Source organism: Sphaeramia orbicularis, chromosome 14 (assembly GCF_902148855.1).
Source record: "Sphaeramia orbicularis chromosome 14, fSphaOr1.1, whole genome shotgun sequence".
Taxonomy (NCBI): domain Eukaryota; kingdom Metazoa; phylum Chordata; class Actinopteri; order Kurtiformes; family Apogonidae; genus Sphaeramia; species Sphaeramia orbicularis.
This window is the reverse complement of record NC_043970.1, coordinates 34,741,648-34,753,965: the sequence shown is the minus strand read 5'-3', so window position 1 is coordinate 34,753,965 and position 12,318 is coordinate 34,741,648. Positions and strand designations below refer to the sequence as shown.

The following is a 12,318-nucleotide window of genomic DNA, read 5'->3' as shown; positions in this document are numbered from 1 at the left end:
CGTTTTATTTTTTTCCAGTGGCTCTAATCTTCTTCGGTAAAAAAACATGATTTCAATTAAAATACTGTGCATAAAAAAAAAATCTAAACTGCAACAATCCTCAATATATAATAAATGGCTCCTTTAATCGTACTGAACAGAACGCTGTGATTGGTGGAAATAGTCCTGACGTAGAGGTCACGTGATGTTGCCGGACGTTGAAGACCAACCGATCATGAGTGAATCGATCCGTCTCATCCGCAGCGTCACCGCCATCACAATTAATACGTTTTCTGGGGCTTAGTATGTATCCCTGAAAGCCAAAAACCAGTCATTCACAACAGCAGAGTCGTGGGTCACGTAAACATATCCGTTAAAGACAACCTGTCCGTGTAAAGCTAGTTGAATAGCAGTTCGTATTGCTAGCTAACGATGTGTTGCAGTACACAGTAGCCGCGGCGCCTCTTGTTTCCGGCCGGTCATCCGTGCAGTTGTTGCAGCCATGGGCAGATATCTGCTACCGATGATCTCCGTCTTGTTCTCAACCTGGTCTGCTGTAGGAGACCCGGCGGGATCTGCTCATGTCGACGGAGCTCCGCCTTCAAAAATAGGTAAGAAATGCCGTTTAATAATCACAGCTAACAGTAGCCACCGCATAGTCAGCTCTAGTGATGCAGATAACAAAGAACACGAACTGAGTTTTAATGATTAGAAATGTAAATAAACACGCTATAAAACTGTTGGATGTTTTTTCGTGTAAATAATTTTAGCAAGCTAGTTTATAAGGCTGTTTGACCCATGTTCCCCTATGACTGAACATGTACAGTAGTTCATTACAGTCAGGGCTGTTGATATTTGTATATTAAAAAAAAATCATTAACCAGCCTATATACTCCATTAAATCCTGTTTTCAGGACCCTCACTAGAAACTACAGTGCCCCCTGTTGTGCTGAAAGCATTTATTTTGTGTACTTGTAGTTTTGTACACTGACCACCCATACCACTACGACCACTGACAGGAGAATTGGTAATAGTATTGATTTCGGCTAGAATTTGCTTAGAGGTCTTATTTATGTCTTTGTGCATAAGAAATCAATATAAGTGAATCCCCAAAGGAACTTCGTGTTGGTAAATGCAAGTTATGCAAATTTACAGGTTTTCAGTTCTGTTGTAACATGATGGTCATATGAACTATGTTTTCAGCTCAAAAATGTCCAATTTCATCTCAATTAATGCTATATTTTCATGTCACAAATGGCCAAGTTATATTTTAACTAAATTTACCTGAAAAACAAATATTCTATTCTTTTAGGTTCCCCAGTTTTTCATACAAGATTATATCCTACATATCACGTTTTATTTTTATAGGTTGCAATATGGAGCATGGTGCTGATCCATCCTGCTTATGTTACACCAATACATGCATTAAGAATGTCACACGTCACTTTTTAAATCAACCGTTTTCTAATAATAAGCATTTTTACAAAGAAATAACAATTCTATGTTGTTATTTACTCTTTTGTATGATGATAAACTATACAATAGATAATTATGATTCTAGTTTTGCACAGGGATCATTTCTGGAAACGGTGACATGGCTGCCGAGCATCAGTATGATGGGATCTGGAACAACCATGTCACATCCGTCCACTGCCACATTTAGTGTTTTTGTTCAGCTGTTATTGTTTTAGATCCACAATACTAACATTTATGAATAAGAGGAGAATTAGCAATAGTAAGTATAGAAGTTTATTCCTAATAAAATACCGATACTGACCAGATCATAATGGATAATGTCACATCCGTCTGCTGTCACGTCCGTCCACCAGCAAAACTTTTCACATACACGTGCTATTCAAAATCCAATATTTCTGAAAATATAGCTTCCACTGTCAAATAATATCAGTAGTCTGTGCACAAATGTATTAGCATTATTTCAACACAGTTCTATGCATTTCTTACAACTTTTTTTTTGGACAAAAATGGCCACTCATTTGACCCCCTAAGTAAATTTTAGACAATTTACATTACAGTATTACCTTTCACTGGGTTGGCTATATCAGGCACCAAGTGAACATTTAGACTTCGAAGCTGTGTTGGAAGCAGCAAAAGGAGCAACGTAAGGAACTGAGAGATTTTGACAAGGGGTTATATATATATTGTAACTGTGATGACTGGATCAGAGCATCTCCACAATTGATGGTTTTGTTGTTTGTTCCTGGTCTGCAGTGGTTAGTACCGACCAAACATGAACTAAGGAAGGACATTCCAATGTCAGGATAATTGACCATCTGTGGGAGGTGGTGGACAGATAAATCCAGTCCTTGGAGGTCCACTTCTGTATTTCCAAGACTTCATGGATCTGCTGCTGACATCTTGGTCCAGATACCACAGCACACCTTCAGAAGTCTGATGGAGTCCAGGCCTTGGGTCAGAGCTGTTTTTGTAGAAGAAGGGGAAACTACAGTATAGTTAGACAGGTGGTAATAATGCTATACTCCCATAGAGGCTGGAGTGGTTGAGATCTGTTGTTGTTCTTTTGATACTTTTCAGTCCATCTCAGCTCACCCAAAAAAAAGGCATTTTTAAACCTCACCCCCTCCCATTTTATGAAATTTGGTATATAGGTAATTCATAGCCAGAAAAGCCAAAATTTCAAATTTTAACTTAATCAGATCAACGGTTTTCGAGATATCACAATTTCATTTTTTCACTTTTTTGCAAAAAAGGCAGTGGCAGCCAAATTTCAAATTGCTGTAACTCAGCAACCACTGGTCCGATTTTTAAAAGCAAGGTATTTCTGTAAAGGGGAGACCATGAGGGATCTAAATATAGTATTGTTTTGTGTATTTAGGTACTTTTGAGTTGGATGACCTTTTGATATATATTTGACCTTGAAATTGACACTGTAGGACACACCCCATCTCTTTGACACCATTATGAAAAATGTAGCCCTATGTGTCAACTACAGCATATAAAAAAAGTGGAAGAATGAAATTGTGATATCTCATAAACTGTTGGTCTAATAAAGTTCAAATTTGAAATTTTGGCTTTTCTGGTTATGAATTACCCATACATTTCATCAAAATTGGAGGAGGTGGGTTTAACTCACTGGGTGAACGGTGATAGACCAACCCTTAGGCTACTTTTGGTCGGTACTAACCACTTTACACTGGGAATGAACAACAAGATCTGGAGGTGCTCTGACCCAGTGATTTGACCATCACAAGTTCTTCCTTGTCAAAGTTGCTCAGATCTCTACTTGTGCCCATTTTACTGTTTCTAACACATCAGCTTCAGAGGCTAAATGTTCACTTGCACTCTGATATATCCCACCCACTGATAGGTCACTTTGTAATGAGATAATCACAATTAATACCATTTTTACCTCCACCAAGTGTAACGGCAGAGGCTGATCTGCCTTGGCGGAGGTCTGCGCTCTCCGAGTGTTTTTCTAGTTTCTGTCTGTAGTCAGAATGTGGCTGATTGTTGTATTTGTGGCAGTTAATGTTTTCTGCAATATGGGTTTGAGGGTAGTGTAAGGCATCTGAGAAACAAAAGGAGACTGTTTATTTTGGTCTTTTCATAAGAATTGTACTACCATACAATATCAAAATAGAAGGACCCAATCATTTAAGATCCATCAAGGGTATAATTACAGTTGCAACTTTTTAACAACTAAAACAATTTACAATATAAGGGGTAGTTACTAATGTCCAAACAGCACAAAATAGAATGGCCATAAAGTTTAGTTTGTAATAGCAAAGTCTTTGCTTGTATTTTAACATTAAAACAGATGAGAAAACAACCCTGAGGGATATTTAAGTCAGTCACTAGTCTGTGTCATACCAGTGAAGGTAGACTCGGTTACAATGTTATGAAATTTTTCTCAGAAAATTTTGCAGTTTCACAATGACTTGGAAAGTCCAAGTAATGCACAGTTACTGTTTTCAGTTATGGTACGCTTAAAGGAATTAAATAATTTTTTTGGTTGGGCAAATGTTTTTTAATCTTCATTGAAATTTTCTTTTTTTTTTAATGGAAGTACATCTTCCTTGAAAGTGAATTAAATAAACCTGCAGATCTTCTGTGTGCAAATCTAATCAAGAGGTGAAAAGGAGCAGGACCTTTTAGAAAAATCCCTAAATCAAATTGCAATACATAAGAAGGAGCGAAAAAAGAACATGAACAGATGAGATTCTCTGACTGGCTGTATTTTTTGCAGTGCCATAGATCTTTGTTACCCAAAGGTATCTTCAGGATGCAAAACTGGTCAAGCAGTGGTCCAGTACCACTGAAAATGTACAGCAATAATATGATGCAGAGTTTTTAAATGTTGGCATCAACAAAGAATGTGAAATGTCGAGGAGAGGTGTTAAGGAGATTAAAACTATGTAAAACGCACAACAAGATAAAATGATGAAATGGGACACACAACATATGATAGAAGTAACAAGATTAAAACAACATTAAAGACACAACAACTGGACAGAAATTACGTAAAAAATTTAACAAGATGAAAATGATATAGATCTACAGCACCTGATGATGGGTTTTATGTACATTTGGGTTCTGGAAAGCCACCAGCTTTTCATTTTGAATCTTTCAGGTATAAAAGTTTGGGAATTTACAACAAATGTACAGTGTATCATAAACAATTTTATACTTTGAAACAGTATAACTCCACAACCCTAGTGAGGAACATTTTGTGTTTTAATTGGATCATATAAAGGCTATGGTCATGGTAAACACTTAATGGAAATATTCAGCGACAACAAAACATACCACCATTTAAGTGCTTCATCTGCCTTTCTTCGTCTGTCTGGTGATAAGCTTTGTGTCTGACTTTTGCTCTGTTCCAGCGGTGGTCGGGGCTGGGATAGGCGGCAGCGCCACTGCCCATTTCCTACGGCAACACTTTGGCCCCGAGGTCCAAGTGGACGTGTTTGAGAAGGGTGAGGTCGGAGGCCGTCTCGCCACTGTAACTGTCAATCATCATGACTACGAGTCCGGAGGGTCCATCATTCACTCACTCAACCTCCATATGCAGGAGTTTGTCAAAGTGCTAGGTGGGCTCACGCACGTACACAAAATGTTTATTTAACTCACTATGTTTGACCTTATAGGATTAATGAAATGTCTGTCATTTTTAGTGTTCAATGTAACATGTATTTATCTTGTAAAGCTTGTGTTATAACCATTTACCCAGTAACCTGTTCAGCTTAATGGCTCCAGTCATTTTATTTTTATTTTTTTGGTGAAATTGAGGTGTGTTTTTGTGTAAGAAGGAAATGAAGGCAAATATTGAGTTTGATTAGGCAGGCAGATAACATGTTAGTGGAAAAAGCAGTTGTCTGTCAAGGAAAATGAAAGGTTTTATTAGATGAGTAGGCACATGTGTGGGTGGGCACACAATTGTTTCAGCTCCTAATATTCAATTCTGTGTTAGATGTAGTGACATTGCTTTACGTAAACCTAATGCATCTGTCATCCCGCATTAAGTCATAAAATTAAATAATAGTATTTAGTCTCTTGACTGAAATTACAGTGAAGTAAATGTAAGCCTCTTTATTTGTTCATGACTGTGTTAAACAAATATTTAACAACAAAGATTGGCTAAAAACTACAATAGTCTGTGCTGAAAATATAGAAAGATGACATTGCTGAAAGGGGTTGACATTAGTTCAAAACAGGTTTAATTCTGTAATTGTTCTGTATTTGTGTATATTTGTCCTTCATGACTCGTGTCTATTCCGGAAGGTTTGAAGTACCGTCGCAGTGTGGCGGGAAAGACAGCGGTGTTTAACGGTGAGGAGGTCATTCTGGAAGAGACTGACTGGTACCTTTTGGACCTGTTCCGACTGTGGTGGCGCTACGGGATCAGCTTCATCCGCCTGCAGATGTGGGTGGAGGAGATCATGGAGAAATTCATGAGGTAAACTGGTGATACTGTCGCGTTTTGTAATTTCACCTTTGTGTCAGCAACTTGGGCTGCTGGGTTTTTGACAGGATGTAAATATGCTGCATGTGCAGTTTAATTTATGGTCCTGTATCAAAGTGTCATTGTTACGTAATGAACAGTTGATGTCTGCAGTTTGCATGCACCTTGGATGAATGCACTGAAATGCAGTTTTCACAATTCTGAACATTTTAATTCAGTGTAAGTTCCTATTGTTTGTTCATTTTGTACAGCTAGAACATGATGATGGGAAATCTCAGAATGAGAATAAGGCTTTTATTTATTTTCATCAGTATTAGTATCATTTTATCATGAATGCACAACACTGCTGTTTTGTTCTGCAGTCCTGGATGGAGCTTGTGTGAGATGTTTTTCATTTTCTTCCTTTTCAGCCTTTGGCAGCTGAAGACACTGCAAAACTGACTCAGTAATACAAATCATCCCTCCCAAGGATTAAGTATTTCAGAACATGAATGAAAGGACAACCACCTGCCTGATTTTTTTTACTTAATTAAACTAACTAGTCCTCAAACTGTAACAAAATCCAATATAAAGTAAGATAGTTATTGACATAGTTGAAATTGGCCCTCAGATGCTTCACTAGTTCAGTTATTACTTGTGTCAGAAACAGTCAACAGTTTTTTTGCAGTTCTGTCAACTTCACTCTTTTCTGCTTAAAGAATGAACCAGGCTCAGATTTGCACTTTATCTCTTCACACTCATCCTTTACTTTCTCCTCACCTCTGCATCATTTTTCCTTCTGTTATAACCAACAATAGAGCATACTGTATATACAGTATTGTGCAAAATGTCTTAGGCAACCATTTATCACCATTTACAATAATATTATCCTATTTATTTATCATTTTTCAGTGAAAATTAGGTATTTTTCCCACATTTTATTCACAAACAGATACAGCAAGAAAATACAGGAAATGTGTGCACAGTGTTAAAAGATACAAAAAAAAAGAACTGAAGTAAATGTGTTCCAAAGGTTAAAGTCACTATTTAGTGTGACCTCTGACCCTACGACAAAAAGCTGCACAAACAGTTGAAAAGGGTTGAATGAAACCTGGTATAAAACATCAGAAAATTAATGTAATAAATCTCATATTGTCTGAACAAGTGGGTACAGACATGTTAAGTACAAAGGTAGTTCACACTAAGTACTACCACTTTGGTTTACAGAAGCGTTTCTTTCCCTGAAACTTGTGTTTTTACTGCTGCACATACTTCACATATATCCAGATTGTATCTTAATACATAAACTGAGAAATGCACGTGTGGTCATTAGAACTTTAATAAACCAACTAACTAACCAACTACCTTTAACAAACTAAGCTAATACTGGTATAGGACTTTTGCACAGTAGTGTATGTCTCCATCCTTTTGCCTAATGTAAATGGGTAATATGTAGAAAATTTAATTAGAATGTACATTAAAATCATAACAATTTCTTGACAACAAATATATTTAAATTGTTAACTTTTACAAACTGTTCCAGAATCTACAAGTACCAGGCCCATGGCTACGCCTTCAGTTCTGTGGAGCAGCTGCTAGAGTCTCTGGGTGGGAGTGGCTTCATCAACATGACCCGGAGGCCGCTCTCTGATTCGCTGCTGGAGCTGGGTGTTTCTCAACGCTTCATCGATGAGGTCATCGCCCCCGTTATGAGGGTCAACTACGGACAGAACGTCAGCATCCCTGCTTTTGTTGGTGAGCATGAAAGGGCGATGGTGAGGATGGTAGATTTTAGTGAGCAGGAAAGGTGTAGACACAGGCTTTGGTGCTGAGATGAGGGTTAGGTCTGAGCTGAACATCAGCTGCAGATGTAGGTCATGAAAGAAAAGACGGAAAAGACAAGGGATAAAGGGTGACGAGGAAGGGAGGAGCTGTGACTCAAGAATAGAAGAGAGGAAGGTAAGGTGAGAGGAGGGGGTGGCCTGTGGGAGCAAGAGAACGGGGAAGTGTGTGGGCAGCTGATAATTGGTTTATAGCACTTGGCACTGTCTGTTGTGAGTGAGCGTGTGTGTGTGTGTGTGTGTGTGTGTGTTACAGGCGCTGTGTCTTTAGCCGGTGCCCAGAACAACCTGTGGGCGGTGGAAGGAGGCAACAAGCTGGTGTGTTCAGGCCTGCTGAAGATGGCCAATGCTAACCTGCACCAAGCACAAGTCAGCTCCATCTCCCCTATCTATTCTGGTACGTCACCCCAATGTTGGCGAAACATGATCATAAACAGCTACTTAGTCCTTCCAGTCCAGAGGTGTAACTGTACTCTAACAGTGAAACAACTTTTAGATTCCTTACAAAGTTATGTACTTCCACTGTATTTTACAATCTGATAATGATCTTTGAATATACATGAATTAATATTTATTACATTAATAGAGGGGAACTACAGGGGTATGTACTAGATATGTCTGTGGACAGCTTATGTAGAGAGAACATCACTTGCATACCCTTGAGTGTGTGGTCTATTTTTTTTCTTTAGTTCCATTTTCCACAGTGTGATAGTGTGCAACAAACTGTTTTTTTTTTGACTGGAAAAATTAACTTTTAGAATGAGAAAAATCACATGTGTATTTCATGTTGCAATTGAAACAGGATTTCTCATAAGGTCCCATGGTGGTCCACCACAAGGGGTGGGACCTGGCCTCTGGAACTGATTTAAAGCAAACTGAGGAGCAACAACTTCCAAACAGACAACTTGATAAAATTTGTCAAAAATTACAGAAATCACCTTTTGGAGGAAATGTTTTACACGTGTAGCTTGAGTGTTTAAGTTTGGCCAAGTCCAATTGACTAACATGGAGTGGGTTTATGACCTTTGCTGCAACCAGCCACCAGGGGGTGATCAGGATGTTCTGGCTTCACTTTGGGGGAGCTGTTACTGATGTACAGGGGTTGGACAAAATAATGGAAACACCTACCATTGTGGCATCATAGAAGGTGTTTCCATTATTTTGTCCAACCCCTGTAGATGGTATTGTGTCATATCATGCTAACAGTGACCTGTATGTGCTTTAAAGGTGAGGCGCTCCAGTACAGACTGAGCTTTACTACATCAGCGGGGCCCAGATCTGAAATGTATGACATTGTGGTGTTGGCCACGCCCCTCCAGGCGAGTGTCCAATCAGGAGTGGAGTTTCAGGATTTCACCCCTCCCTTTGACGAGCTCGCCGGCAGCTACCACAGCACTGTAGCGACCATTGTACACGGCTACCTCAACACCTCTGTCTTTGGCTTCCCAGACCCTCGTCTCTTCCCCTTTGCCAGCATCTTAACCACTGACACGCCACATCTGTTCTTCAACAGTGTGGCGAGTGTTTGCCCCGTCAACATCTCAGCAGGCTTTCGACGTAAGCAGCCACAGGAAGCTGGAATATATAAGGTGTTCTCACCGCAACCCTTAGACAAAAGTCAGCTCAAAACACTCTTCAGGTCAGTCATTTATCATCTTTAAGTAATCATGACCAGTAAAGTCTGTTCAACTAAATGTGTGTGGTCATTTTGTGCAACAGGGCAGTGACATAACTCATGATAAAAGCTTGAATTTACTGATCAAATGTGTACTATTGACCATAATAGGAGGTTTCTTTCTTGTGTTGCTGTTTTAGGTCGTACTACTCAGTGCAGGTGACGGAGTGGCAGGCCTACCCTCGATATGGCAGCAGCCTGGGACTGCCGCCCGTGGAGCTCCACCCAAATCTCTACTACCTCAATGGTATCGAGTGGGCTGGCAGCGCCATGGAGATGAGCTCTGTGGCTGCGAAGAACATCGCCCTGCTGGCCTACCACCGCTGGAACAGACAGACAGACATGGTGGACCAAAGTGACCTGATGCACAGGATCAAGACTGAACTATGACCTGTCGACTGGGAGCTGAAATCAGTGTGTTAGTAAGGAGAAGTAGGGAAGGGGTTTGTGGGTAGCTGGGGCTTACGTGCTTCTTTCAAAGTGTTAAATAGACTCTGTTTGAGTCTTATGCATGTGAGTCAAATGCAGGCAAATCCGAGACTATCAATGCACTTCAGTGTCAAAATATCACATTTTGACATACTGTTCTATTTCCCAAAAAACACTGTATAGATGTTTAAAGATTAACATGCAAAGACTCTAGGCAGCCTCTAGCAGTCCTGTGGTCTGTCCTCACCCACTGGAATCTTACACTTAAACATATTTATTGATCCACTTATAACCTTAACTGTATATAATTAAAAAAAATTATCTAAATTATGAATTTACTTATATTGTTTCTTTTTGGGGGCCACAACAAGAGGTGTCCACATGATGTATTTTCTCCACACTATGACAGCTTTCCTAAAAAATTTATTAAATAAATGTCATTATGTCACCTTGCCTACGCTATTAGAACTGTTTTCCCGGGTTCTTTTTCTACCATTTCGGGTACGAGGTGATAACAATTTGCCCAGTAACTTAATTCAGTGAAAAAAATCTCAGGTGGCAAACTATATTGGCATCTGAAATCTTTATAACTAACTTAAATTTGCATTAATAATTTTAGGGACTTTCGGTGGCACTGCATGGTATTAATTCAGCACTAACATATTATCGGGTATCTACAGTAAAGAGTTACTTATTATCGCTTCTTATTGAAAGGAGAAAAACATTAGCAGTTATTATGTTTCTTCATACCTGATCAACGTAGACTGATTTGATCTCTGCTGTGGAAATAGAAGCCTGGACACTAAAACAGTTAATAGCCATGTGAAAATCTCTAATGCACTGGGGGCGCACGGAGAGTCACCTTATTTAAATGGTTAGTCACTATGAGCTTTGCTTTTTTATTAATGTCTCATTATTTTTTCTTTTTGAACAAAATAATCTGTGTATGTTTTGATACCATATTGTTGATATATCTTAATGTATAGTAAGACATTGTGAATCATCAGATACTTGGGTGATGGAGTCTAAAGTCTCTTTCGTTGCTGTTTGATTTTGCTGAATGTGCTATTGTCCGTGCCAGTTCTACTGCAAAGCTTTGGGACATATTGCAGTATTGGTTGGGTATTAACTGCTAATGCTAATGGGTGGTTTCATCCAAGAATATAGCTTCAGGCAAATTTTCTTTGCCAAGTGGTGAAGAAACTAGGCAACCGTGAATAACAGCAGCTAATATTTATCTCAGCACAAGTAAAGGGGCAGTCAGGGGACTGTTTTTTTCAGTTGGTGTGATTAAATGTCAACTACCATGTGTTCTGCTGGTCAATGGTCACTGCTACACCCCTTTAATACCTTGTATTGTTTATAATTATACCTGTAATCTTTATTATATTCCAAGCAAAAAAGAAGCACTTCAGAAAGCTTGTTACTCCAGTAGGAAATGATGCTTGTTGGCATGAATGTGGCTCTTTTAAAGCCTGCTTTTCGTCTGCTGTGAGATGAGACTGATGAGTGCAGTCACTGTTTTATCTCTAACTTCAGGAACATAACCAACACTCTGTCATTTCGTTTAAAAACAACTGCAGCACTCCTGGTACCGTCTGCACATTTAAGGACTGTTAATAGACTTGCTGTGAACTGCACCGAGGTGATCTCATTAAAGTAATCTCAGTAGGATCTTTGTAAATTAATAAAGTCATTATTCAGTGACTCTTGGTAGTGGCCAGTGGTGCTATGCTCTCTCAGCCCTTTCATCCGACTGTTTCATTATCTCCCCTTCCTGCTGCTTTTGTTGCATAATCCAGCGGAAAGATTTTTTTTTTTTTTTTTTGGGGAGTGGAGCCAACAAGCTTCAATGCTGGAACAAAATGAGGCAGAGGACAGATCTGTGAGCCGCTGGTAGTGATGATGGCACCTTTTGTGGAAAAAGAACACAAAAGAGGAGGATATGGCATACTGACATAACAAGAAACCTTTGACTGTTTATTAACCTCTCTCATAAGACTTTGAGCTGGTGCCATGTTTTATTTATTCTAAATGTGTAACAATTGATGTGGACAATGTTATTTCTGGAGACAGAGTAACTTGTGACTTCAATATCAGAACTGCAGAACTTCAACTAATGTGTTAAATGATTTGCATCATGAGAAAATTCCACAGCCCTTTTAATGAAAATGCTTTAAACCCAATCAAACCAGATGGTCAGATAAGATCTGTACATCAACCTGTAACAATAACTTTTCAATAAAACTGTGGGACAATAATGCTGGGTTTAACAAAGAATCTGCTTCTGATTGAAATCATCTTCATTTGAGTGATCCAATATTTAGTACTAAAGTCTAGAGATAGATTTTAATATATTTTCTTTAGATTTGGTCACCTGAAGAAGGTACTTAAAAAGTATAATAATCTAACTGTTTAATGATCAGTTCTGAATAATACTGATACTGTTTAATAAATCACAAGTTTGGAAGAAT

At 38.8% G+C, this 12,318-nt stretch overlaps 1 protein-coding gene across 1 annotated transcript; it reads left to right on the top strand.

Annotated features, from left to right (window-relative positions):
* Positions 1–191: 191 nt before the first annotated feature.
* On the top strand, positions 192–12,025 carry pcyox1l (prenylcysteine oxidase 1 like). The gene is made up of 7 exons (XM_030154414.1): positions 192–590; positions 4,842–5,048; positions 5,740–5,914; positions 7,443–7,654; positions 7,997–8,137; positions 8,968–9,379; positions 9,556–12,025. Exons 1-7 carry the CDS (start codon positions 482–484, stop codon positions 9,803–9,805), a joined length of 1,506 nt encoding a protein of 501 aa, XP_030010274.1. The 5' UTR covers positions 192–481; the 3' UTR covers positions 9,806–12,025.
* The last annotated feature ends 293 nt before the right edge of the window (positions 12,026–12,318 follow it).